At 40.4% G+C, this 26,846-nt stretch overlaps 1 protein-coding gene across 1 annotated transcript in view; it reads right to left on the bottom strand.

Moving 5' to 3' along the window:
* Positions 1-26,846, bottom strand: part of HCF101 (ATP binding protein) — a 461,386-nt gene that overhangs the window by 212,664 nt on the left and 221,876 nt on the right. Inside the window, exon 13 of the mRNA XM_089411334.1 lies at positions 18,495-18,619. Within this exon, the coding sequence (XP_089267460.1) occupies positions 18,495-18,619 (125 nt within the window). The remainder of the gene's footprint in view (positions 1-18,494; positions 18,620-26,846) is intronic.

The raw sequence follows: 26,846 nt of genomic DNA, 5'->3' as shown, positions 1-26,846 counted from the left end.
ACTTGATGGATTTGATTAATTTAGCAGACCAGTGCCTTAAGAGATTATGATTAGAACGATTACTTGTTAAATGATATAGAAACATAAACCGTGAACAGCAATCATCTATCATCAGCTAAATCACAATGCTCTTAGAATGACCAAAACGATATCCAGCAACTGAAAAAATGAATGCTCTAAACCACCACGAATCATAAACCATTAATCAAATATCAATTTCGTGTTTCGACTCGAAAAATTTGAATCTGAGCATGAAAGATATAACATGAAAACCATTAAATCTGGCAAAAAGAATTTTCGCAAATTTTTTTATGCTTTCTCAAAATTATTTTTTTATTTTTTTATTATTTTTTCAATTTTTTATTTTTCAATATTATAAAAATGAAAATTAAAAAATCTAAAAATTATAAAATTTAAAATTTAAAATCTATTCTAAAACTAAATTATATTAAAACTAAACTATAATAAAACAAAACCTAAATAAATCTTTTTATTTTTTTTATATTTTTTATCATAAAAATAAAACAAAAATCCACGCCAAACGACAAACGTATTGCTTATTTGATTTTTTTTTTTATGGAACTAAAATGAAATACGAAATCTACATCTAACCTAACCTACGTAAAACATATATTACAAATTAAAGCATAAACTAAATCTACGCCTACGCTACAGGATCAATTCGTTAACCTATGAAAAACGCTGGGCGATGGAATACCTACGCAAAAATAAACCCAAACAAAAATTGCAGGCATATGTATATCGAAATGAAAGAATGCTAAATGAATGAAGACGTAACCCCTGCGTAACCAGAACGCAATCAAGTGATCATAAACGTGCTATAGCTCACTAAGGCAGAAGACTGAAAACGAACGCATGCCCAGGACAACCTGCAACTATACACAGTCGAAAAGCGGCTTGAGGGTTACCTGACTGATCCTGGCGAGGAATGCGGTGATGGATCGATTCCTTGACTCAACGAAAGCTACCGAAATCTCGTCAGGGACAGTATGCCGCAGACAGAGAATCGGTTTGGAAACTTACCTGGCCCGAAAAGACTGTGGATACGCAGAGAAACGTATTGATGAAGAATGGCAGAAATAAACAATGAGAATCGATTTTACCTAAAGAAATCGAAACATTCTCTCGCTCGCTGAGCCTGGCCTTTGCCACCTTGCGGATGCGTGTGGTAGTTCTTTGAAACTTCTCACCCTGATCGTTGAACCGATACGTGATTATTCTCTTCAAGCCGTTCTCATCAGCGCTGATTACCTTGGGAAGCTGAAACTGTAAAGTGCACGGAGGACGGTACGATATCACATGGGCGACTGGCCTCAGATTTTGAGAGTTTGGATGGCGGCAATAAAGATTTCGACATGCATATCAGCGTGTTTCCGAAAAATAAGAAATTTGCGTTTTTTCTTTGCCTCTATTTGCAGACACGATGATTTTTTGACAGTCACGCGGAGCCGGCAGAGCGTTACAGGAGCAATGTAATAGATAAGAGGCCAGCGCTGCTGGATGATCTGCGGTTTGACAAAAATAGATGAACGCTGGCTGTTGATTTGCAGGCTTGCTGCTCCAAACTTTAATGATAAAACCCCAAAAATTCTTCAAATACCAGCACCTGCAAAAGAAAAACAAAACCCTAATGAAGACTGTATAAAGCAGAAATTTTAAACCCTAGATCAGAAAATTCTGAAACAACTGATTAATGTACAGATTTGGCCCCTTAACAGCCAGATTCGGCAATAAGCACGGAAAATATTTAAAGAACAGAAATTTCAGATTGTCACTGTGAAAAACTTCAGAAAATCTCTCATGCAGATCAGAAAAATAAAACTGAATGATAGACCCAGGATCAAATCCAACTGGGCTCAGCAAAAAATGCTTGCGAGAGTTGGCTGGTTCAGCCGAGAACTTCTCCGAACGCCCACAAAATTCCTTCAGAAAATGGTTTTCTGCACAGCTCAAAACAACCATCAGTAAAGAGGGCAAAAATGCTGCTAGATCTCAAGAAGTAATGGAGATACCTGCCATTACTTCAGAAACCCTAACAGCACCCAAACCCTAGCAAGTGAACAAGATACCTGTGCTCACAATACTCTACAAAAAGCTATTATTAATGGCTGAAAATAACATATGCAGAAAATGAAATGATCTCACAGCATTCCAAGAGAGTAACACCAGCAAGATATGGACCCCAAAGTCTTCTTTTATTAACCAGAAACAGATTTACAAGAGAACTTCTTCAGTCTTAGACTCACAGATCACATTGATCTGAACTGACCCCTAGCACCCTATATAAAGGAAATGACTCCAACGGCTAGTTCGAGTGATCCATGCTGAAATGATCTCGACCGTTGATGAGGATCAAGACATCTCTTGATCTCATCCGTCAATTTATTAAAAAATAATATTTTGCATGCATTCACTTAAAATATTATTATTTTATTATTTTAGGGTTTTTGCTCTGTTTTATGATTTTTTTTATTATTTTATTATTTTTTAATTTTTTTTAATTTTTTAATTATTTTATTAATTTTTATTCATTTTAAAATGGATCATCGAATTAAGCCTTCGGAGACATCACCTAGGACCTAGGACTTAGGACTCATGAGGGGATTTAAAACATTTTCAACCGTCAAGACACATTTCATGATGACTTTTTTACAACTTACATCTCAAGGGGACAAACCCACTTAATACAGACCCTCACAAATCACCCAGTTCTGCGACACAACTATAATCTAGCAGATCAACACACTAGGATTCTCCTAAAGTTCTAATGACAAAATCCATCCCGGCTTTGGGGTCAGGTTTGAAGGAAAACTCTTCCGATCCATGGATCGGTGAGACGAAAAACCTTCCGGGACATAGATTACCACTAGAAAGTTAGGTCCACCTAGGCAATTTTACATACATGACTCATATCTGCTAAGATTATTTACAATTCATACATGCAGACTGGGTTTACAATCAAAATGATCAAGTTGCTGATGATGGCAGGATGGCACGGACATGCTGATCAGGTGTTGCCCCTTTTTGCAAAGAAAAGGGGGGGTACTGCATGGGTAGTTGACCGGCAGTGGTCAACAGGGAGATCAGTTACTTACTTCTCAGTAACTGAGTTGCAGTGCAATAGTGGGCAGCACGATGCAACATGATGGGAGGAGGTGCAATGCAGATGTAGTGCTGGGAGAAAGGACCAGCAACAACACGGATGCAGAGGGAGTTGTCGTATAGATGCAGTAGTGGCGGTGGCAGAACCATGGGCAGTAGTACAGGATGTAGTAGTGCAGAGGATGTTGGGAAAGAAGGCCTAAAATCAATACAGGTACTGATGCCGGATGATTAGAGTAATACTTAGTGAGGAGTATTGCTAGAGCACAGTCCTCGCTAAGAGGGAGTGTTGATTTGGGGTAGCATCGGATGTGCTCTAACCACGAAATTTGGTGGAGAGGTTGGGGAACATGAGATCTCCAATAGCCAGAAAAGGTTTGGAAAAATTCTAAACAGATTAGGAGATATTAAAATAATTAATATTTTTAATGGAGTCCCTAATTCTAAACTTAGGGAAAATAAAACATTAATGTGTATTAATATGAATTTGTGTTAGAGTGGTCCAAAAGACATGGATCAAGTCGTTGAGATGTCACCAGGAAAAGTATAAGAGGAAGCTTGAGGGTCACTTGGAGAATACACCAAAGTGATCAGTCATTCTATTCTCTAGAGCGGGGTTTGCTAAGAGAGATAGAATCAATGCTCGGAGAGCAGTTGAGGGGCATTGCGTATAGACTCCAGAGAGACAGAGAGGTAGAGATAGTGTCGGGAAAGCAATAGAGCAGCAAAAGAGAGTGATGCAGGAGCAGCCAGTGCTCACGCAGGGCCATGCAGAGGCAACTAAGTGTTGCGCAGAGCACCAAAGAGGCCAACGTAGCTGACGCAGAGGCTCAGAGAGCTGACGCAGGGCCTCCTAGGGCTAACACAGGCCAAGATAGGCTGATGCAGGGCCAGCGCTGGGCTAGGAGAGGCTGACGCAATCCAAATTGGGTAGATGTTGGGGTTTCTGGGGCAGATTGGTGCTGAGTAGCTGCCGGAAGGATTATCCCAGGTTTCAGCCAGTAGATTTGTCAGAAACAGAAAGGTATTACTGCCAAGGAAATTCTCTGTTGGGTAGGCCAGTTTCGGCACCCAGATTGTACTCTGATATTGCTTAATAAGAAAAACCTCAGATCGCTGCATCGGTTTTCCCACATTGGGTTTTTCCCGGGACATTGGTCCAAAAATAATGGTGTCATATAGTGTGTGTTTGTTCTTGTTTCTTTTAGCTACTAATCTGTAATATGTTGAGCATGCACTAGTGTTTATTTTCAATATTTACATTGTAAATAACTTGTTAAGGAAAATAACAAGTAGGTAGGAATAAATCAGATAAAGTGCATGGAGGGTTTCTAACTAAGTAAACTTAGAAACTTCAACAACTCACTCATACATTCTCACCTAGATCATTCGATCGAACCCCTTGTTGGTTCCAGAGAAATTCAACAGCGAGCTAGTGCACTGTTTTCCCCTCCTCGCCCTCAACCATCAAATTCAAGGGACCATGACATCATCAACCTCATCACCCAATCTCTCTCTCTCTCTCTCTCTCTCTCTCAATCGATAGGTTCTTAAGTTGTCCAAAATCATTTAGTGTTTTGTAACATCATACCTTTGATAGGAATTTTATATTATACTTAGGTAGGTTTCTTTCAATATATTATTTTCGACATTTCTAGGAGTTGTACTTGCACTCACACATTGTATTCATACTAGCCATACTCTTCAATTCCACTAACGTACTTTTGTGGTCATTAGTTGGACATTAATATAATTATCTTATCTTAATTAATGCCTTCAATATCCCTGTGATGGGACAAATTATTTACAATGAAAAAGAAACTTTACATAGGCCTTGGATGCTTTGATCAGGGCATTAGGATACTTTCCAAATTTAGGATACCTTGTGTCATGAATTTTCATATTTTAGGGGATTTAAATTTTTAATAGGGGGTCCCTAAATGGTTCTCCAAGTAAATTTCACATTCATATTAAAAAATGGTTAAAATGTGCAACTAGGGCCAAATTCCACTTTGGGAAACTCATTTCAAGAAGATGATTATTGGATTGAATTCCTCTTTCCGAGAGGTCCAAAATTGACCTAAGGATCACTAAATTTGGACAAGGAGAAATATGATTTTGAGGTCAAGCCCACACATGTGCAATTGGTCAAGGTTGGCTTGGGGTTAATTAGACAAATTGAACCCCTCTCCATCACATATAAATAGAAGAGACCTCCAACCTCATTTGACACATTCACAACACATCATTCCTTCTCTATCCTATATTTATTGGTTCATATAGATTGCAGGGCAGCCTATTCCTCTAATCACGTGCAAGATTTTTTTAGGCATCTTTGACTATTTGGGTTGACTTTCTGCAACAGGACCGTTTGATCTTGTTTGACCGAGTTTCCTACATTGGTTTAACTTTGTTTGGCCACCAAAATTCCTTGGAGGGCTGAGTTTCTAAGCACAGAAATCGAGAAAATCTGCGCAGGTTGACCTGCGTTGACCATGTTGAATTTCCACGACCTTGGCTCTAGGTTAGAGTCTTAAAATCACTGATGCTATCAAACCAAGAATCTCAACCATAAACTACTTTTCACAGCGGAAATATAAAGTAGCAAATCACATATGCACAATATACACAGTTTTAAACAAAATTGTACAATCCCAATCTTGGTTATATTGAACCAAATCTGAATAATACAACAGTCTATGGTATACAAGATACAATGACAAACTTCGATGCGCAACTTCTATGTCGTATCTTGCGGCTTGCCCTGCCAGTCCTTCGCTCCCGTACTGCTCACTAGTAGTGTCTTAGTCCATCAAGGCATCTACACATCGAGACTCCAAGAGGGCTACCTCCTATCACTGCTGCAAGTCACATCTGTTGATTTGGGGTAGCATCAAATATGCTCTAGCCACGAAATTTCGTGGAAAGGTTGGGGCACATGACATCTCCAATACCCAAAAAGGGTTTGGGTAGATTCTAAACAAATCAAGAGATATTAAAATAATTAATATTTTTAATGGAGTCCCTAAGTCAAAACTTTGGGAAAATAAAATATTGATGTATATTAATATGAATCTGTGTTAGAGTGGTCCAAAAGACATCGATCAAGCCAGATGTAATCTTAGTCGTTGATTAGGGACTTAATCTCGGCCGTTGAGATGTCAACAGGAAAAGTATAAGAGGAGGCTTGAGGGTCACTTGGAGAATGCACCAGAGTAATCAGTCATTCTATTCTTTAGAGCAAGGTTGGCTAAGAGAGATAGAATCAATGATCGGGAGAGCAACTGAGGGGCATTGAGTACAGAGAGACAGAAAGGCAGAGATAGTGTCGGGATAGCAGCAGAGCAGCCAAAGAGAGAGACGCAGGAGCATCCAGTGCTCACGTAGGGCCACGCAGAGGCAGCTAAGTGTTGCGCAGAGTACCAGAGGAGCCAGCGTAGCTGACACAGAGGCTCAGAGAGCTAACGCAGGGTCTCTTGGGGCTAACGCAGGCCAAGATAGGCTGACGCAGTGCTGGCACTGGGCTAGGAGAGGCAGACTGTTAAGTTATGGTATGTTCTATGCTTATAACAGTTTACTTCTTTTTCTTATTATATTCCACCGATTAGCAATCACATGTACATAAAGTAAAGTGCAGATAGAACATTAAACGATCGGCAGAAAACAAGCCAAGACAAGAGACACAAGATGTGGCGTTAGCCAGGGACAAACCCCACAATGTGTGGGGAAACCCTTTGATCAAATCTTATTTTATCTTCAATAATTCAGCAGAGAGAAATAGTACAATAAATCTGATTCATATCAGCAGTAGCAAACCCTAGATCAGTAGCATCAACATTAGCGTCTTCATTATCAAACTAGGGCAGACCATATCTCACAAACCGACAGCCGGATTGACTTCATTCCACCACCAAAAGTTTCGGCTTCCAGCAGAGGTTCAGATGAACCTACAACGCAGTTCAGATGAGGAGATCTTCTAGGCCAGGCAAGTCAATATTTACTTCTGCAGTTGCAACTTCAGTTTCAGCAGTTTCCGGCTTCAAACTAGGGCAGTCGATATCTTGCAAACCGTTCGTCAGATTGACTTCATTCCACCACCAAAAGTTGCGGCTTTCAAAGGAGGTTCAGATGAACCTACAGCGCAGTCCCAAAAAGGAGATCTTCTAGGCCACGCAAGTCAATCTTTACTTCTGCAGTTGCAGCTTCAAATTCAACAGCTTCCGGCTTCACATGTGTGAGAGAGAGAGACCCATTTCAGCGCAGTAGAGAAGAGACTCATATCTGCGCAGTAGAGAGAGAGAGATGTGATGAGATGAGTGAGTCCAAATGAGGAAAAGTCCTCTTATATTTATACACAACATTGGTGGGTGAATAGATGCGACTGTTGGGCTTCTGAGCCTACATGAGTTGTAGGTCGGCTTGATAATAATTCCATAATCAAAATAAATTCATATCTCCATGAATACTTATCGGAATTGGATGATCTTTATATCAATCCTACACCTCTCGATGAGAGGAATCTAATAAAAATATTATTAGCCATGAATAAGATGACCCACATGAAGTTTTGCCCTGGTTGCCAATTTTAACACTCCCTCTCAACCATGGAGAACTTCATCTGCAATCTGTCTATCGGTCGTTACTATTCATCCATCAAATGCACTGCCTTGTACAGCCTGACCCTTGCCCTGCTCTGCTCTATTTTGCCTGTTCTGCTTTGTCTTGTTCTGCCCTGCACTGATCTGTATTGTTTTGTTCTGTTCTGCTCTGCTCTTGCATTGTTCTGTTCTACTCTGCTTTTGTCTGAATTATGAAGAAGAAGAAATGATCGAGGATGTATCATACTAACTCAAAGTCAGTCTCAGAGTATGTACCACTGGTCCCAGACCAGTCTCAACCAACCCAAAGTCAGCGTCATAGTGAGTACAACTCCAATGGTCCCACACCAATATCATCCTCCATTGACTCAAAGTCAGTCTCAGAGTATGTACCACTGATCCCAGAGCAGTCTCAACCGACTCGAAGTCAGCGCCATAGTATGGTACAACTCCTACCACTAGTCCCAGACCAGTATCATTGATCCCAGATCAATGGAGGTCATCCTAGCGTAGGGAGTACGGTAGTTACAACGATGCGTCCATCGGTACTACTATGGTCCCTAACTTCATTTCCCTACTCATTGATCAGATGAGAGGTACTTCCCATGAGTCCCAGACTGCATGGGTAGGATGCCTCGACAGGAGAACTAATCAATCCTGTCCTCACAGGAGAACACATCAATCCTGCTACAATTGCCATGGAGAACACATCAATCCAGGCCTCACAGGAAAACACATCAATCCTGCTACAATTGCCATGGAGAACACATCAATCCAGGCTGCCATGGAGAACACATCAATCCAGGCCTCACAGGAGAACATCTCAATCTTGCTACAATGTCGCCACGGGGTGTACATGTATACCACCAGGGGATAGTGAATAATCCTGTGGTCATATGCAGCTCCAAGAAGCACCCCGCACCCCCCTGGAGCTCTCAGAGCTCAATGCATCATACATGACCCTCATTGGAGGGTCTTTGAAAAACTCCAAGTTGTTCACGGAAAGTCAGAAATTTTACTTTCCCAAGGGGTTTTGTCAGAATGTCGGCGCCCTGTTCATCTGTACCGATATGATGGAGCCTTATAGCTCCCCGTTGCACCATATATCGAATATAATGGTATCTGATATCAATATGATTGGAGCGATCATGGAATACGGGATTCTCTGACAAACGAATCCCACTTTGGTTGTCACAAAGGATCACAGTGGTATCCAATGTGAATCCAAACAACTCACTGAAGAGCTTTCGCAACCAAACTGCCTCACAAGAAGCCATGCTAGCAGCAATATACTCTGCTTCGGCGGTGCTCAAAGCCACCGACTTTTGTTTCCTGCTCATCCAGGATATCGAAGCAAATCCCAAGGAGAAACAACACCCGAAAGTGCTCTTACGGTCCTCCACATTGCCTGCCCAGTCAGCATCTGTGTATCCAAATAGTCTCACATCTCTGGCAATGTATCTTAACCCATAAGTGATAGTGCCACGAAGATATCTCAGCAGATTCTTGGCACCAATCCAGTGTATGTGGTGGGGTTCAACCATATGCTGGCTCAACGTGTTGACTGCAAAGCATATATCTGGACGGGAGTTCACTAAGAACATTAATGCTCCAACGAGTTGCCGATACTCAGTAGCATTTCGTAAAACAGGTCCAACATCACTACCGCTTAACTTCTTGAAGTCAAGCTCCATCGGAGTAGTTACAGGCTTGCAGTCCACCATTCCGAATCTTTCCAATATCTTCACCACATATTTTCCTTGAGATAGGAAAACTTCTCCTGGCTTTTGCCACACTTCAAGTCCTAGGAAGTAGTGCATCAGTCCTAGGTCTTTCATTTCAAATTCAGAGGCCAGCTCCCTCTTACATTTGTGAATGAGAGGGTCTACACCTGTTAGAAAGAGGCCATCCACATACAACACCAGTATGAGAGGCTTGTCATCTTCAACCTTAAAGTAAAGGTTAGGATCGGCTTCACTCCTAGTGAATCCCAGCTTCATCAAGTAGCTATCGATCCTCTCATACCATGCTCGGGGTGCTTGCTTCAACCCATAGAGAGCTTTCTTCAACCTGCATACATGAGATTTTCGATCATAAACCTCAAATCCTTCGGGTTGCTCCATGTAGACCTCTTCTTTGATCGAGCCATGCAAGAACGCAGTCTTGACATCCATCTGATGTAGGTTCCATCCTTGTGAAGCGGCAAGGGCTATGATCGAGCGGATGGTCGTATATCTGGCAACAGGTGCAAATATCTCATCATAGTCTATACCTTCCTTTTGGGAGAAACCTCGAGCAACAAAACGAGCCTTATACTTTTCCGTGCTTCCATCTGCTGCATGCTTTATCTTGTAAAGCCATTTGGAAGTAACAACAGTCTTGTCCTAGGGTCTGGGAACTACTTCCCAAACATCATTCTTTATGATAGACTCATATTCTTTGGTCATAGCATCCTTCCATACTTGATGATTGACGGCATCTGAGAATGACGAAGGCTCATTTTGTATGATCGTGCTCATGATGGTCAGGTATCCTTGATACCTATTAGGTTTCTTACTTTCACGAAAGGTTCCTCGAGGTGCGGCATGTCCTTCAGCATCATCAAGTAACCCCTTAAGCCATGAAGGCCTCTTCCTAGAAGAGGAAGGCTCATATGGAGGAGGATCAATCGGATCCATGGGTTCTTCTACATCAGGCATTGATTCATCATCCTTTTCTTTCGGTTCCCTGGTGTCGGCTTCTTGAGAGCTCCTCAAAGTCGGAAGATTGATCACCTTGTTGAGAGCCATATCTTCGTCAAAGGTGACATCATGACTAATTATGACTTCCCTTTGACTGGCTACATAGATTCTATAGCCTTTAGTATTTTCACCATAGCCCACGAAAATTCCCTTCTTTCCAGATGCTCCCAATTTATTTCTTTTCTCTTTCAGCACATGAAAGTATACAGGGCTTCCAAAAATTTTAAAATGAGAAACATTAGGTTGCTTACCAGTGAATTTTTCTTCAGGAGTCTTGGAACCCAATGCTTGATGAGGGCATCGATTTTGTACATATACGGCAGCGTTTGCAGCTTCAGCCCATAGAAACTTAGGAAGACTTTGATCATGTAGCATGGCCCGGACAGCGTCCATAATTGTGCGGTTCTTCCTTTCTGCCACACCATTTTGTTCAGGAGTATATGGTGTAGTAGTCTCCCTCTTGATGCCAGCCTCTTTACAAAAATCATGGAACTCATTAGATTCATATTCAGTCCCATTGTCAGTTCTTAAGATCTTGATCTTCTTTTCGGTTTGATTCTCGATTAGGGCTTTGAAGTGTCGGAACCAAGGGAACACTTCATCCTTCTTTTTCAAGAAGTATATCCAGGTCTTTCGAGAATGGTCATCTGTAAAAGTGAGATAATATGAGTATCCTCCCAAGGAGTTCACAGGCATCATACCTGATATGTCTGAGTGAACTAGTTGTAATATATCGGAGGTCTTGCTTTGACTTGAAGGGAATGGTCCCCTTTTGAGCTTTCCTTCGGCACATCCCGGACATACACCTTCTTTCTCTTTAGGCATCCCTGTTATCATCTGTCTTACATCGGGTAGAGCTTTGTAATGAAGGTGGGCAAACCTCCGATGCCAAAGTTCGGACTGAAGCGTTGTGTCACAAGACATGACACCTAGCGGACTTCCACCGACTTGATATAAAGAATCAACTCGAAACCCAAGAGTGAAAGCATCTTTAACATTATTTTTCCATATGCGTACCTTACCATCGCTGAAGGTTACCTTATAGCCTTTGCCTTCCATTGCCGAGATGGATACCAGGTTCTTTTTGAGATCAGGTACATATAATACATCTTGTAAGTGAATCGTATTACCTTGATTCAGTTTAAGAGAAACATTGCCTACACCTTTCACTGGGTATTTCATGTCATCTCCAAGGACAATTTCCAGGTTAGTTTCTTTCTCTACTAGATTATAGAGTACTTCTTTGTAACCAGTGAAGTGTCTTGAGGCACCACTATCAATGAGCCAAATTCCCATTGAGTCCGAAGGAGCGGAGGTAGATAGAGTAGCTGGTAGATAATATTCAGCCTGCTTATCGTCAACAGTGTTAGATTCATACCTGGAATTTCTAGCCTTCTTGAATGGTTGCCCTCTTCCTTGATTTCCCGCATTCCTTTTTCCTTTGTTGTTGAATTTTCCATTCCTTCGATTACCATGAGAGGGATTTTGATCATCGTCACGGTGAGAGTCCTTTCTATCAGGGCATTCCCTTGCATAGTGACCCGCTTTATTGCAAATGAAACATCGTCCTTTTCTTCCACCCTTAAATCCAGCCTTTCTTTTCGATTCAGACCCAGAATTATTTCTTTTCTTAGCATGAGAAGAAAAAGGAGCTGGAGGACCTTTAGGCAAGGGCATTTCCTGCTCTTCTACCCTTGTTTTTTCTTGAATGCATCTAGCCATTAATTCCTCGAAACTAGGAATTACATTATTGTTCAGAAGAGTAGTCCTGAACACATACCATTCAGATGGTAATCCTCCGAGAGTTGTGAGTGCCATTTCTCTGTCAGTAATGGTTTCCCCAATAGATAGGAGATCGTTCTTGATCTCGGTGATTCTTAAGAAGTATGCTTGCATACTTTCATCTTTACCCTTCTTGATTTCCCTCAACTTATTTCTAAGAAACAAAACTTGATTTGCATCATTAACTTTAAATAAACTCACCAGTCTGTCGTAGATTTCCTTGGAGGTGTCTAGATCAGAGATGTAGGCCACCAAGCGCTTGTCGATAGAGTCCCGGATGATCTTCTTTTTTTGACTTCTCCATTTTTCCATTTGTTCCAGGCAGCAGCAGATGCATTTGATGAAGGCTCAACAATATTGCCTCTTACATGGTCTAGCACTCCTTGATCTTCAAGGGTTAGATCGATAGACATCTTCCATCCGTGATAGTCAGCTTTCTCACGGAGATTGTCTTCGGCAGGAAAGAGTGTTGAAGACCCCATAGTTCTTTTAGGATAGCCTTGCCAATCTTCTCTTCAATGATTGCTCTTGCTCTTACTCAGGCTTTGTCTTCACCTCAGCTCTGATACCATGTTAAGTTATGGTATGTTCTATGCTTATAACAGTTTACTTCTTTTTCTTATTATATTCCACCGATTAGAAATCACATGTACATAAAGTAAAGTGCAAATAGAACATTAAACGATCGACAGAAAACAAGCCAAGACAAGAGACACAAGATGTGGCGGCTAGCCAGGGACAAACCCCACAATGTGTGGGGAAACCCTTTGATCAAATCTTCTTTTATCTTCAATAATTCAGCAAAGAGAAATAGTACAATAAATATGATTCATATCAGCAATAGCAAACCCTAGATCAGTAGCATCAGCATTAGCGGCTTCATTATCAAACTAGGGCAAACCATATCTCACAAACCGACAGTCGGATTGACTTCATTCCACCACCAAAAGTTTCAGCTTCCAGAGGAGGTTCAGATGAACCTACAGCGCAGTTCAGATGAGGAGATCTTCTAGGCCAGGCAAGTCAATCTTTACTTCTGCAGTTGCAGCTTCAGTTTCAACAGTTTCCGGCTTCAAACTAGGGCAGTCGATATCTTGCAAACCATTCGTCGGATTGACTTCATTCCACCACCAAAAGTTGTGGCTTTCAAAGGAGGTTCAGATGAACCTACAGCGCAGTTCCAAAGAGGAGATCTTCTAGGCCACGCAAGTCAATTTTTACTTCTGCAGTTGCAGCTTCAAATTCAACAGCTTCCGGCTTCACATGTGTGAGAGAGAGAGACCCATTTCAGTGCAGTAGAGAAGAGACTCATATCTGTGCAGTAGAGAGAGAGAGATGTGATGAAATGAGTGAGTCCAAATGAGGAAAAGTCCTCTTATATTTATACACAACGTTGGTGGGTGAATAGATGTGACTGTTGGGCTTCTGAGCCTACATGAGTTGTAGGTCGGCTTGATAATAATTCCATAATCAAAATAAATTCATATCTCCATGAATACTTATCGGAATTGGATGATCATTATATCAATCCTACACCTCTCGACGAGAGGAATCTAATAAAAATATTATTAGCCATGAATAAGATGACCCACATGAAGTTTTGCCCTGGTTGCCAATTTTAACACCGACGCAGTCCAAATTGGGCAGATGCTGGGGTTTCTGGGGCAGATTGGTGCTAAGTAGCTGCCGGAAGGATTATCCGGGGTTTCAGCCAGTAGATTTGTCAGAAACCGAGAGGTATTACTGCTAAGGAAATTCTTTGTTGGGTAGGCCAATTTCGGCACCCAAATTGTACTTTGATATTGCTTAATAAGAAAACCCTCAGATAGCTGCACCGGTTTTCCCACATTGGGTTTTTCCGGGGACATTAGTCCAAAAATAATGGTGTCATATGGTGTGTTTGTTTCTGTTTCTTTTAGTTGTTGATCTGTAATATGTTGAGCATGCACTAGTGTTTATTTTCAGTATTTACATTGTAAATAACTTGTTAAGGAAAATAACAAGTAGGTAGGAATAAATCAGATAAAGTGCATGGAGGGTTTCTAACTAAGTAAACTTAGAAACTTTAACATCTGTTACAATGAACACGGGCTCATCAACTGCTCTCAGGGTAGGCCTAATTCTCGAGCTCCAATTTGCCAAGCTAGCAACAACTTTAGTCCATCAAAGTGTTGCACTTTGGCACCATCCTTCACCCAACCTTTAGCTGCTCTTCATCCTTCAATATAGCTCGTCTAGGGCTACTTTGGGTAGCCAACACGCTGCCCTCCAACCAGCTCTATGACACCAAATACTATCACTGTTGAATCTGCACCTAAGAAGACACCTTCCCTCCCCGGAATGTCTTCCAATTGGCTCCAACAAGCTGCTTGACAATCTAATCCAAACACGATCAAATACCTTGACCCAATACACCTCCAAAACACTGTTGTTCACCTTGCTGCACTGTTGTCACTGTACCACTGGTTAGGGCATCAACCTTCAGCCTTTCTCCTTTACTCAACTCAGCAACCAACCCTCCAAAAGACTGCAGTTTACCAGGGAATATGCCTCCACTCCTACGCTGCCCCTGTTTCGTTGTTTTACCTCAAACGCAGCACCTAGATGGCCTCTAGTTGTTGGCTATGGCCCGCGGCCTAGCCCAGCAGTTAGTTGTAGCTGCAGTTCCCTTATACACCACCTAAACAGCCCTTAAACAATAGCCCTTTGCTCCTCTTTTCTGCGGCTTCTTTTGCCCTACAAACCAAGCTCAAGAACAGCCCTATTAGCCCAAAACAAACTTGAAATAGGCCACGTTGTCACCTACAACAATGTGGCTTTATCACAGAAAATACCACGCTATCTAGGCCTCCTTATGTTGTCCCCTGTGCCCTTCAAACTGCGGCTACGACTCCTGAAATCCCTGCTCTAAATCCACACTAGAAACAGCCCCAAAAAGATTTGTCTAACCCTTAAACTTACCTCAGAAATACGTTGTCCATACAACCCTTCCATTTTGTCTAGGGCAACCTCCTAAACACTGTTCCAAGCCTCCTTCTCCACGCAGATTTCAGAGCTATACTTGCAAATAACACTTCATTTCATTAATATCAAATACTAAAATATGGTTACAAACTTACAAGTCTAGACTTAGGAACCCCATTAAAAATATTAATTATTTTAAATAAAATACAATCTAGGTGGAACCATAGATTGTTTAAGGTGTCATAAACATCTCTAGTCTAAGATAGTCCAAAAATTATGAGTAATAACTTTATGAGTTAGAATTGAGATTACATAATTGGAAAACTTTGAAATAAAATTTGATATAGCTTCCTTTATATGAATAGCTTTTCAAGATACTTCAACTTCAAAATGATTGAGAGCGGATCCCAGGGCGTTGGAAGACATCACACTAGTCTCTGGATGCAGAAACTTAGTTCTTGCATCCCCCCATACTGCTTCGGGTGAGATTGCACCCTGCGCCACGCGGGTTGTTGCCGAAAGGGCAAGTAGTGTAGGGTTTTGTTGGTTGGCACAACTAACTCCGAACCTGGGTCAGGACCCCCTAAGCCAACAATAATTAGAGGTTCGCCTTTGGGAACCTGATTCATTGGAGAAGCCATTCAAGTTGGCAAGAAAAATTGAAAGCAAAATTATGGCAACAAGGAAGCCTACCACTCATAACTATAAAGATGGAAGTGTTGTTCGACCTAGCCTTCCACAAACTACAAAGTTGATACCAAAACAATTGGAAGAAAAAAGAGAAAAACGGCTATGTTATTAATATTTTAATTTTCCTAAGTTTAGATTTAAGAACCCCATTAAAAATATTAATTATTTTAATATCTCTCCAACCAAGTGGAATTTCCCCAAACCATTTCGGGGTCTTGGAGATCTTATGTGCCTTAGCCTCTCCACCAATTTTCATGGCTAGAGCACATCCGATGCTACCACAAATCAACATATCAGGGTGCCACAAATGGATGCCTTAAATGACTCAACTCATGCTCAATATATAGGCTTTACTGCCTCGAACGAGTTCACATAAAGAGACACGTCTACTTGGAATTTTCTTCAAGTCAACCTACTTGAAAATCCACTATTTATTATGTCAACTTAAAAAATTCATATGTCTCTAATGACAACTCGGATTCAAACGATTTTCGATGCGTTGGAATCGTTTTTCCAAGCACCATCATCCTCATCCATCACATGCCGTGAATCCATCATGGTTTTGCCCCAAAACACAATGGGTGCCAAAACCCCATACTTGGATTCCAAGTCCACAAGCTAACCTTGTGGCATTTTTTCCTCCAAACCTTGAACCGTAGGGTTTGGAGTACCTCCCAAGCTACAAAAATCAACACTCCCTCTTAGTGAGGGAGGTACTTCCAAGACTAGGAAGTATCTCGTCATCATCATCACTGCTCGCAAAACTTGCCCAATTTTTGGCGCTCACAATCGCAGCAATCCCTGTACGGTGAACTATGCCCTTCTGTTTGGAGGCATCTTTGACTGTTTGGGTTGACTTTCTGCAGCAAGACTGTTTGACCTTGTTTGGCCGAGTTTCCCACATTGTTTTGACTTTGTTTGGCCACCAAAAGTTCGATCTTGGAGGGCTAAGTTGCTAAGCATAGAAATCGAGAAAATCTGCGCAAGTTGATCTGCGTTGACCGCAGGCCTGTGTTGGTTGTTTTGATTGTAGGTTGACTACAAGATTTGACTGGGTTTGACCACTGATTTGTTGATTGCTTTTAATGATGTTTGACCACTAAGGAAGGTCGAGTTTCACGAAGGTTGACTGAGCTCAAGAAGGTAAGTTTGACTATTGCGTTGACTGTTGACTACTAATTGGTTAGGGCACGTTGATTGTTGTTGACTTTATAGAATTGTAGAAATTCTTCAAGCTGATTAGATTTACATTGGTTTGGGTAATTTGCTAAAGTCAAGTCACATTGACTTTTACTTTCATCATTGTACTTTATTGGACATTTTTTCTCTATTGAACATTTGATATTTGATAATAAGAAGGATTAAGGGATTTCCCCATCTTGGGGGTTTTTTCCTGTCTTTAGCCAAATATTGGTGTTCTCTTGTCTTGACTTGTATTCTGCATTTATTGTTTATGTTCTATCTACAGTTATTGTCGATGTGATAATGGTTTATGTGATTGCTATTGGAAATTAAAATGGAGTTGACATTGGGCTAATAAAAGTACATTGAAGTAATTGTTGCAAGCATAGAACATACCATTGTTATCTAAAATTAACAAAAATTAAGAAAGATTGTATTTTCTTTATTCCAATTCTTCCATGCCTTGATCATTGCACAGAGAGGCACTTTCCATCCCAATATGGTAGAGATGTTGTAATGTAATGTAAACATTTTAACTCTGTCAAAAATAAAATAAAAATAAAAATAACCCTATAGAAATAAAATAATAATAAAAATAAAAATGACCCATGGTATTGAGAACCCATGGTATTAATGTGGAATATAGACTATTTAGAGAGAGAAATTAAACCAGCCTAGATCCATGTTAACTCTAGATCTACCAAGTGCCAAGAAGGATCAAATCTTTTGAGATGCAAACTTCTTTTAGAGTGAAAATATATTTGATCCCTCTTGGTGCTTGGTAGATCCAGAGTTAAGACGGATCTAGGCTGGTAAGTAAAAGCACCATTTATATTTTGTTCCTTTAACTCAGAGTCCAATGGATAGGAACAAGGCTTGATCTATCCATCATCTTTTCAGTTTTCCAAAATACTACAGCACTTGTTTTGCTGAAGCGACGCTTCGTTTGAACTTGAGCTATCGTAGCCTAAAGTTTTAAAAATCCTACTTTAGAGAGCCCTCTTGGTTGGAGAAGAGGCATCCTAGAGTGCAAGAGAGGGTTGGTGAGCTGGTAGTGACCTCCCACTTAGTTACCTTGAGGTTGCATTTTGTGGTTGAGACATTGTCCACATTGAATGTGGATTCAAGAGGTAACAGGAGGTGGGTCATGGTTCAGAGAATTGCAAAATATTTCATGTTTATCCAAACACAGAAGATTCACATGATCTGATAAATAGGATGCCGGTAACTAAGGCAAACTCTTCCCTTGTGATTGCCTGATAAAGGAAATTTAGCAAGAAAATTTACTACATATTAGACAACTGTAGCTCAGAACTTTTCTTTCCTGGCAATTATTTCATCTTTTCCTAAAACAAATCAAATACTTGCAGTGAATTCCAAGAGATTTTAAACATTTATTTGAAAAACTGCATACAATGCTTTGAGCTGAACGATCATTCCTTCTCACTGTTGCCGGATGCAATAGGAATTCTTCATCTGAACTTGGAACCTTCACTCTGATAGACTTTAGTTCTTTATCATAAGTCACTGCCGTGGATACTGAATGATAACAATAGACATCAATATGCAGGTTAGAAAAAGGAAACAAGGTCTTCGCATTGCAACAAAAGATGATATTGCATTTTTAAATATGACATGCCCAAAATATGGCTCATTTTAAATTGATTAGTTAAAATAAAATATTATAAATGCAATTCAGTTATCTGGTACAAAAAAACTATGTAATTGTGGGAGAAAACCGTCAAAACAATCAACTCTTAATTGTGAATGACAAGCAAAATAGTTCTCAGGCTAGGATTATCAGTGATAATGCTTTTAGTTATCTGGTGCAAAATAATACTCAGTAATTGCAGGAGAAAACCATCAAAGAATCAACTCGAGTGCAAACAACAAGAACAGTTCCTGGACTGGTATACAACAATTTCTACACAAGGCTGCAAAAAGGACACTTAACAAAGAGGTAGAAGGCAAAGTCAAGAAGACGATGAATGGACGGAAAACATGCATATGTGAAATGTACATCAGAGTTGTGTTCATACCACTCCACATCAAGGACATTGTTAATGTAGAAATTTTCAAGTCATGATAATCAGATCTGCAATGTTAATTAATCCTACATGTAACAAAATGAATCTTTGGAATCTCCTATCAACACAAAAGACCTGCTTAAACAAAGAATTGTATTAAAACTCAAGAATGTAACACTGCATATCATGAGATTTGATCAAACTAATGGAAAACTATGTCGATTTTTGGGTAGCATCGGATGTGCTCTAGCTCCGAAATTTTGTGGAGGGGCTAGAGCAGCATAAGGTATCCAAAACAAGTTAGGATACCTCTCCATAAGCAACTTGCCAGCAGCAACATAATTTGCAGCGTTGTCCGTTATGACTTGGACAACATTTTGTGGACCTACTTCTTGAATGAAGATGTCCAACAACTCACATAATAAGCATGCATCTTTAATGTGCGCAAATGGATCAAAAAATTTCATAAACATTATCCCCTTGGGACAACTAACCAAGAAGTTAAGAAGGGTCCTACCCTTCTGGTCAGTCCAACCATCTGACATGACTGTGCATCCAATGTGTTCCCATGATGCCCTAAACTCCTCCAATCTAGCAGTGCAATTCAGCCTTTTCCTTTTGAAGAAGAGGCCCTCTCAACTCGGCAAAGTTAGGGGCTTTGTACCCTAGGCCAACAACAACAACAACATCTAACATAGGTTGGTAGAATGGGTTGGTCTTGGCAATGTTGAAAGGAACATCAATCCATAGAAGACACTTACTAAACAGCTTGTCAGCGTTTGCCTTTTCCTTATTTTTAAGTGTCGATTTGATGCCAAGTCGTGCACCAAGTGTGGTTCTAGGAACAAAAAAAGATAAGAAAGCTAAGGGGTTGGGACATGTGGGTATAGGATGTGATGCTGAAGACAAGAACCACTCTCACTTCCCCCCACTCTTGAGGCCCCTACAAGTTGGCTCTTTATTGTTTCCCTGATGTCTTTGCCCTCCTCTTATACCATCAATGATTTAATGGCCTGTTGGATGATTTCTAGAGTTGTATTTGGGCAAAGTTCTATATTTTTCCCCAAAATTTGCTCCATATGGAATTTTAATCTTTTGACACCCCCTGACATATGCTTGCCACACAACTTGCAAGTCAAATACATTTGATTGATCCCCCAGATTCGGGTATAGGATCAGGTTCACCATATTCCCACATAGGCTCCAAATTCTTCGGCATTTTGTTTGAAACTTTGAACTTGAATTTGAACCTAGGGCACAAAAAAAAATTAAAAATAAAAATAAAAATTTCCCATCACATAAGAAGCAAACAAAAATTTAATTGTTGATTTTAAATTTTAAATGTCTCTTCTCACTCACATGAACACACAATGGTGGAGAATACATCGACAAGGACTTCACTGATTTTTGTGCAAGGGAAGGCATCAGAAGAGAGTGGACAAGCCCCTATAATCCAGAGCAGAATGGAGTAGCAGAAAGGAAGAACCGAACTATTGTTGAAGCAGCCAGGGAAATGTTGTATGATCAAGGTATGCCCAAGTTTCTATGGGTAGAAGCATGCAACATGGCAGTGTATATCCAAAACAGGACTCCTCATAGGGCATTAGGTAAGATTATTCCAGAGAGTGCCTTCACTGGTAAGAAGCCTGAGATGAGTCATTTCAGGATATTTGGGAGTTTGGCATAACGCCATGTACACAAAGAGGAGGAAGAAATTGGATTAGACTGCAGAGAAAGGATATCTTGTAGGATATAGCAAGAATGCTTAGGCATATAGAATCTATCTTCCGGGGAATAGGAAGATCGTAATTTGATGGGATGTGAAGTTCATGGAGGACAGAGCCTTTAGAAAATCCCGAGAAATGCCTTCTGAAGAGCAGTCAGAGGATGATCCGTTGGTTCAGGCCCTTCGACCAGCAGACACTAGCGCTAGTATTTATCCTAAAGACAAAACTCCAGAGGTGGAGCCTCAAGAAGAGGAGCAAATAGATATACCCACTACCAGTGGTAGAGCGAGTCAGGTACTTCAACAGATACTACGAGATGCAAAGGATTTTGTCGAGGCACCCAAGAACAAGAAAAGGGAGCGTAGATAGCCGAAAAGATACAAAGCATTGGTGGCTCAAGTTGGAGAACCCTACACAAAGAGGAGGAAGAAATTGGATTAGACTGCAGAGAAAGGATATCTTGTAGGATATAGCAAGAATGCTTAGGCATATAGAATCTATCTTCCGGGGAATAGGAAGATCGTAATTTGATGGGATGTGAAGTTCATGGAGGACAGAGCCTTTAGAAAATCCCGAGAAATGCCTTCTGAAGAGCAGTCAGAGGATGATCCGTTGATTCAGGCCCTTCGACCAGCAGACACTAGCGCTAGTATTTATCCTAAAGACAAAACTCCAGAGGTGGAGCCTCAAGAAGAGGAGCAAATAGATATACCCACTACCAGTGGTAGAGCGAGTCAGGTACTTCAACAGATACTACGAGATGCAAAGGATTTTGTCGAGGCACCCAAGAACAAGAAAAGGGAGCGTAGATAGCCGAAAAGATACAAAGCATTGGTGGCTCAAGTTGGAGAACCCTTCAGTTTTTAGGAGGTCATTCAACATCAAGTATGGGTAGATGCTATAGTGGAGGAATACAGTTCCATAATGGTCAATGATGTATGGGAAGTGGTACCTAGGCCTCAGGACAGGTCAGTTGTAGGGTCAAGATGGCTCTACAAAATCAAATACGTTGTAGATGGCAATGTAGAAAAATACAAAGCTAGGTTTGTGGGTAACGAGTTTGCTCAGAAGGAAGGGATAGACTACGAAGAAAACTTCGCCCCAGTAGCCAAGTATACTTCTATTAGATCCGTGATATCCCTTACAGCTCATATGGGGTGGGAGATTCACAAGATGGATGTCAAGACGACGTTCTTGAACGAGGTGATAGAAGAAGAAGTATACATTGAACACCCAAAGGGTTTTGAGACACATGACAAGGAATCTCATGTATACATATTGAAGAAAGCTCTGTATGGGCTCAAACAAGCACCTAGAACACGGTACAGTCAAATTGATGGTTACTTGCAAAAGATGGAATTCGTCAAGAGTGATGCAGATCCTAACCTCTACTATCTGGTTGTAGAGAATGAGCCTCTATTCCTAGTTTTATATGTGGACGATCTCTTTCTAACAGGATCATCTAGGATCATCAAATATTGCAAGGAGAACCTTGCCACAGAATTCGACATGAAGGATTTGGGACAGATGCATTATTTCCTGGGGTTGGAAGTTTGGCAATAGAAGGGTGAAACTTTCCATGGGCAAGGGAGATACGCTACAGAGATTTTGAAAAGGTTCAGAATGCAGGACTATAGACCTATGGCTACTCCAATGATCACCAACTGGAACAATATTGATGCATCCGAAGATAAAGAAATCGATCCCCCCTTGTACAGGCAGCTCATAGGGTCCCTGGTGTATCTAGTCAATACTAGGCAGACATTTGTTACGCTGTCAATGCCCTTAGTCAATTCATGGTAGAACCAAAGTGGGCGCATTGGGCAACAGCCAAGCATGTTGTCAGATATATATGAGGAACATTCGATCATGGACTAATGTACACCCAAGGCAATGACATCAGGTTGAGTGGATTCACTGATGTGGATTGGGCTGGAAGTTCAGTAGATCGGAAAAGTACCACTGGGTACTATTTTAGCATTGGATTAGGGATGACCTCCTAGTGTAGTAGGAAACAGAAATCCGTGGCTCTGAGCTCAGCTAAAGCTGAATATATGGCAGCTAGCACAGCTTCGTGTGAAGCCATATGGCTTAGGAAATTGCTTGTGAATCTATTCAGGAGAAAGATGGAAGCAACCAGCGTTTTGTGTGATAATCAGAGTTGCATCAAGCTCTCTGAGAATCCAATATTTCATGATAAGTCAAAGCACATTGATATCAGGTGTCACTTTATCAGAGACTGTGTCCAACGAGGGATGATACAGTTGAGGTACACCCCGACAGGAGAACAGGTGGCAAACATTCTCACCAATGCCCTAGGAAGAACAAAATTTGTTTACTTGAGGGAGAAGATGGGGATGATGAAGAATCTATTTCAGTAGCAGAAGCGGATAGTGTAAGGAGTTGTAGTGCAGCAATTAGCAGTTGCCAGTGACAGTGCTATGGGCAGCATGATGCAGCATATTCAGAGGGAGTTGATGTACAAATGTAGCAGTGGCAATCATGGTGTCATGGGAAGCAGTGCAGGTTGCAACAGTGCAGTGGATGAAGGGCAGTTGTCCGAGCATCAATACTGCAGAGGACCGATGCCATGGATTAGTGTGATGCTTCTGTTGGGAAGTACTGCTAGGGCACATCCTCACTAAGAGGGAGTGTTGATTTTGGGTAGCATCGGATGTGTTCTAGCTCTGAAATTTTGTGGAAGGGAAAGAACACATAAGATCTCCAAGCCCCAGAAATCGTTTGAAGAAATTCAACCCGGATGAGGATTTATTAAAATAATTAATATTTTTAATGGGTTCCTAAGTCTAAACTTAGGAAAATAAAAATATTAATGGGTATTAATAAATATATGGGTGAGAATCTTCTAAGAGACGAGGATCAAGTCTATTTTAATCTTAGTCGTTGATTAGAGACTTAATCTCGGCCATTGATTCATCAACACGAAAAGTATAAGAGAAAACTTGAGAGTCATTTGGAGACATATCGGGAAAATACTCAGTATCCCGAGGGAAATTGATTCTCAAGGAGAAGGAGTTCGATTTCAGAGAGAGTTGCAGGGTGGAGGAATAGGAGGGCATTAGCAGAAGTCAGTGACTGAGGAGGAGGTGATGCAGGGCATTCGAGAGACAACGCAGAGGGAAGAGCAGGCAGAAAACACCATTGGAGATGCAGTCCTCACGCAGAAGTCGCAGAGGTGGGTGAAGGGTCTCCAAGGTGTCAGAACTTCTCCAAGAGGAGGAGAAACTTTGTCTCAGGTGTTTCCTCTCAGAAGTGTCCCAGTTTCTCTGTAAAATTATTCCTTGTAAAGCGATTGTTGCTAAAGATGAATAAAACCCTCATCTACTGCACTGGTTTTCCCACATTGGGTTTTTCCGGGGACAATTGTCCAAAAGCAACTGTGTTGATGTGATTGATTCTTGTGCTGTATATCACTGTTATTTTCTCTATGTAATTATGTGATAACTGCAGTAGAATTTATTTTAATCTTTACTGAAGGGTTTTCATAAATAACTTATAGTGAGAGATAAGTAGGTGAAATAAATCAGTTACTGTAGTAGAATTTCGTATTAGAAATTTTCACATATTTTTGTATAAAAGAACCCTAGAAAGGTTCTCTGGAAAACCCTAACTTAAGGGTATGATAATGTTAATGTTTGAAACCCTAAAACTGCTTAGGGTTATTGGGAAATGCTATTTGAAGTTTTTATTGATGATGTCATGTTTGGGATTTTGGTATGATCATGAAAACCTAACTTGTTAGGGTTGAAATGATGTTGTCTGAAATCCTGAATGTTTGAAATTTTGGAATAGTAGGGTTTGCTTTGTTATGTTATGAAACCCTAGATCTTTAGGCTTTGGTTGGGTCTATAAGCAAAACCCTTGTTATGTATTTAGAGTCCTAGGAATGAAACCCTAGGTATGTGTTCATCTGGTTGAAACCCTAGCCTATTCTAGGTCGGTATATGTCTAACATATTAATATTGCCTGACATATGATGTGCTTATGATATGCTGATGAATTCCTAGATATATGTGTTGACCTAAGTGTTAATGGTCATGATCCCTAGGGTTTGGAAACAAGCCCTAGTCAAAGTTTGTTTCTCTAGGATGATAGTATTTTTGAAATTTTAGGGTTTTGAATTTAAACCTTAGTAGAAGTGAAAAATCTCTAATGTATGATGACAATGTGATAATTTGAGATTTGTGAAAGATTGTTGAAAACTGAGTTTTAGTTGTGATTGATGTTTGATTAAAAAAAATCTATGGTTTGCAACTAACCCTAGTGGAAGCTGGTCATGTTGATGACTAAGCTATGTTTGGTTTTGATTGGTTAATTCTCTTGTATGAAATCTAGTATTTGTATGAAACCCTGGTGGGAAGTCTAACATGTGAATTCTAAAAGTTATTAGATGCCTTGTAGACCTATATTTGTCTGAATTGTTTCTAGGGTTTTCTATATCTTGTAGTAGGGTATGCCATACCTTTGGAAGAAACATTGAAACCCTAGATGTAATGAAATTTGTTATGAAGTAATCTAGGGTTTATGACAAAGTCCCTAGCAAGATGTTGAAAAGTATGCACCTCTTGTTTATAATTAATTTTGGGTATCTGATATATATAAAGTTGAAATTATTCTGTAATTCTGATATGGCTAACTTCATGCTTCTATAGATTTGGTTGTACTTGCTATCTAAGTTGTGCAGGCACACAATCTTCAATATGGTGAAGATGTTCATTGATGTGATAAGCATGAAGTGGATGATGATGACTTTGATGAACTGGTTGGAAGCCACAAAAGATTCTCCGATGTCAAAGAAAAGAAGTTGATCTCCCTTAGATTAAGAGGGGGCCTGTATAAAGGGAAGCTCCCTTGGTTGAGAGGGAGAGCATAACATGGTTTTAATTGAAGAATGCTTTTTGAAATATATGTTGCTATATAAGAAGTAGGAAAGGAAAGTGTATGATTAAGGAATCTTCTGCCAAAGATTCGATTGATAGTCCTACTGTGTTGAGGAGTAACATCATTTGTTTGAAAGACCCCGAAGGTTTATATTTGATTATGTACATGTGAAAGTATATTATTGATTGGGGTTGTGTTTGTACAGTGAATATCTCGAAGGTTTTAATAGCATGCTGGTTACCAATCAGTTTGATTGGGAGAGATTGGTTATTCTTGATCTATTGGGTCAAGGAGTGTTGACGCTTTGTGAGTGAAGCATTGCCTGGGAGGACATCTAGCCGACACTTTGTGTTGATGTCAAGGTCCCAAAGTTGGAAAGGTGTTGTTGGTCATAGAGCTTTCTTTGTGGATACACACCTAAATCCCTGGGTTGATGGTTAGTAAGTAAGCCTGATGGTACCTAGAGAGACTGAAAGCTTGAGTCCATCTTAGTCCCACTGGGATAGATTTCCCTGGTCAAGGATCTAGTATGTGGCATTGCGGTGCGTAAATTGTTGAGAGACCAAAGGATAGATTTCCCTGGTCAGGAATCTAGTCCATGGCATTGCGGTGCCTAAACTTCTTCATAGATGATGCGTTTTGAGATCTTCCATGTACCTCTTCGGTTATATGTAAATATGAATACCTCCCTAGTTAAGAGGGAGCGTTGGAAAATGCAACTAGATTCGGCCTTCATTATTGTATTTGAGTCATGTGTAATATATTTGTCAAAAGAAAAGAAAAGCAAAAAGAATTTTATTATTATTTTATTTGACTTGTTAAAGCATGGGTTTCATGCTTGGGTTAAATGTATAGGTCAAGCCTCCATTGTAGGCTTTAGGTTATTGTCAAAGCCAATTTATGAAGACTCCTACATCCATCAAAGTCTCCTTGCTGATTGAAAGAATCGTCTTCAAGTCGGCTTCCATAAGATGAACTCATGTCGGCCTATATGAAGACATTATTGTTTGAAATCTCATGACGACTTATTTACATTGGGCAACAACTATATATATAGGCATAGGGTCTTTGCATTACTCTTAACACAGGAAGTTCGGATATAATTTCAGA

Source organism: Pinus tabuliformis, chromosome 3_1 (assembly GCF_031772625.1).
Source record: "Pinus tabuliformis cultivar Carrire ecotype Pingquan chromosome 3_1, CPIR1, whole genome shotgun sequence".
NCBI classification, from domain to species: Eukaryota; Viridiplantae; Streptophyta; class Pinopsida; order Pinales; family Pinaceae; genus Pinus; species Pinus tabuliformis.
The sequence above is the reverse complement of the archived record's forward strand: the minus strand, read 5'-3'. Positions and strand labels throughout refer to the sequence as shown.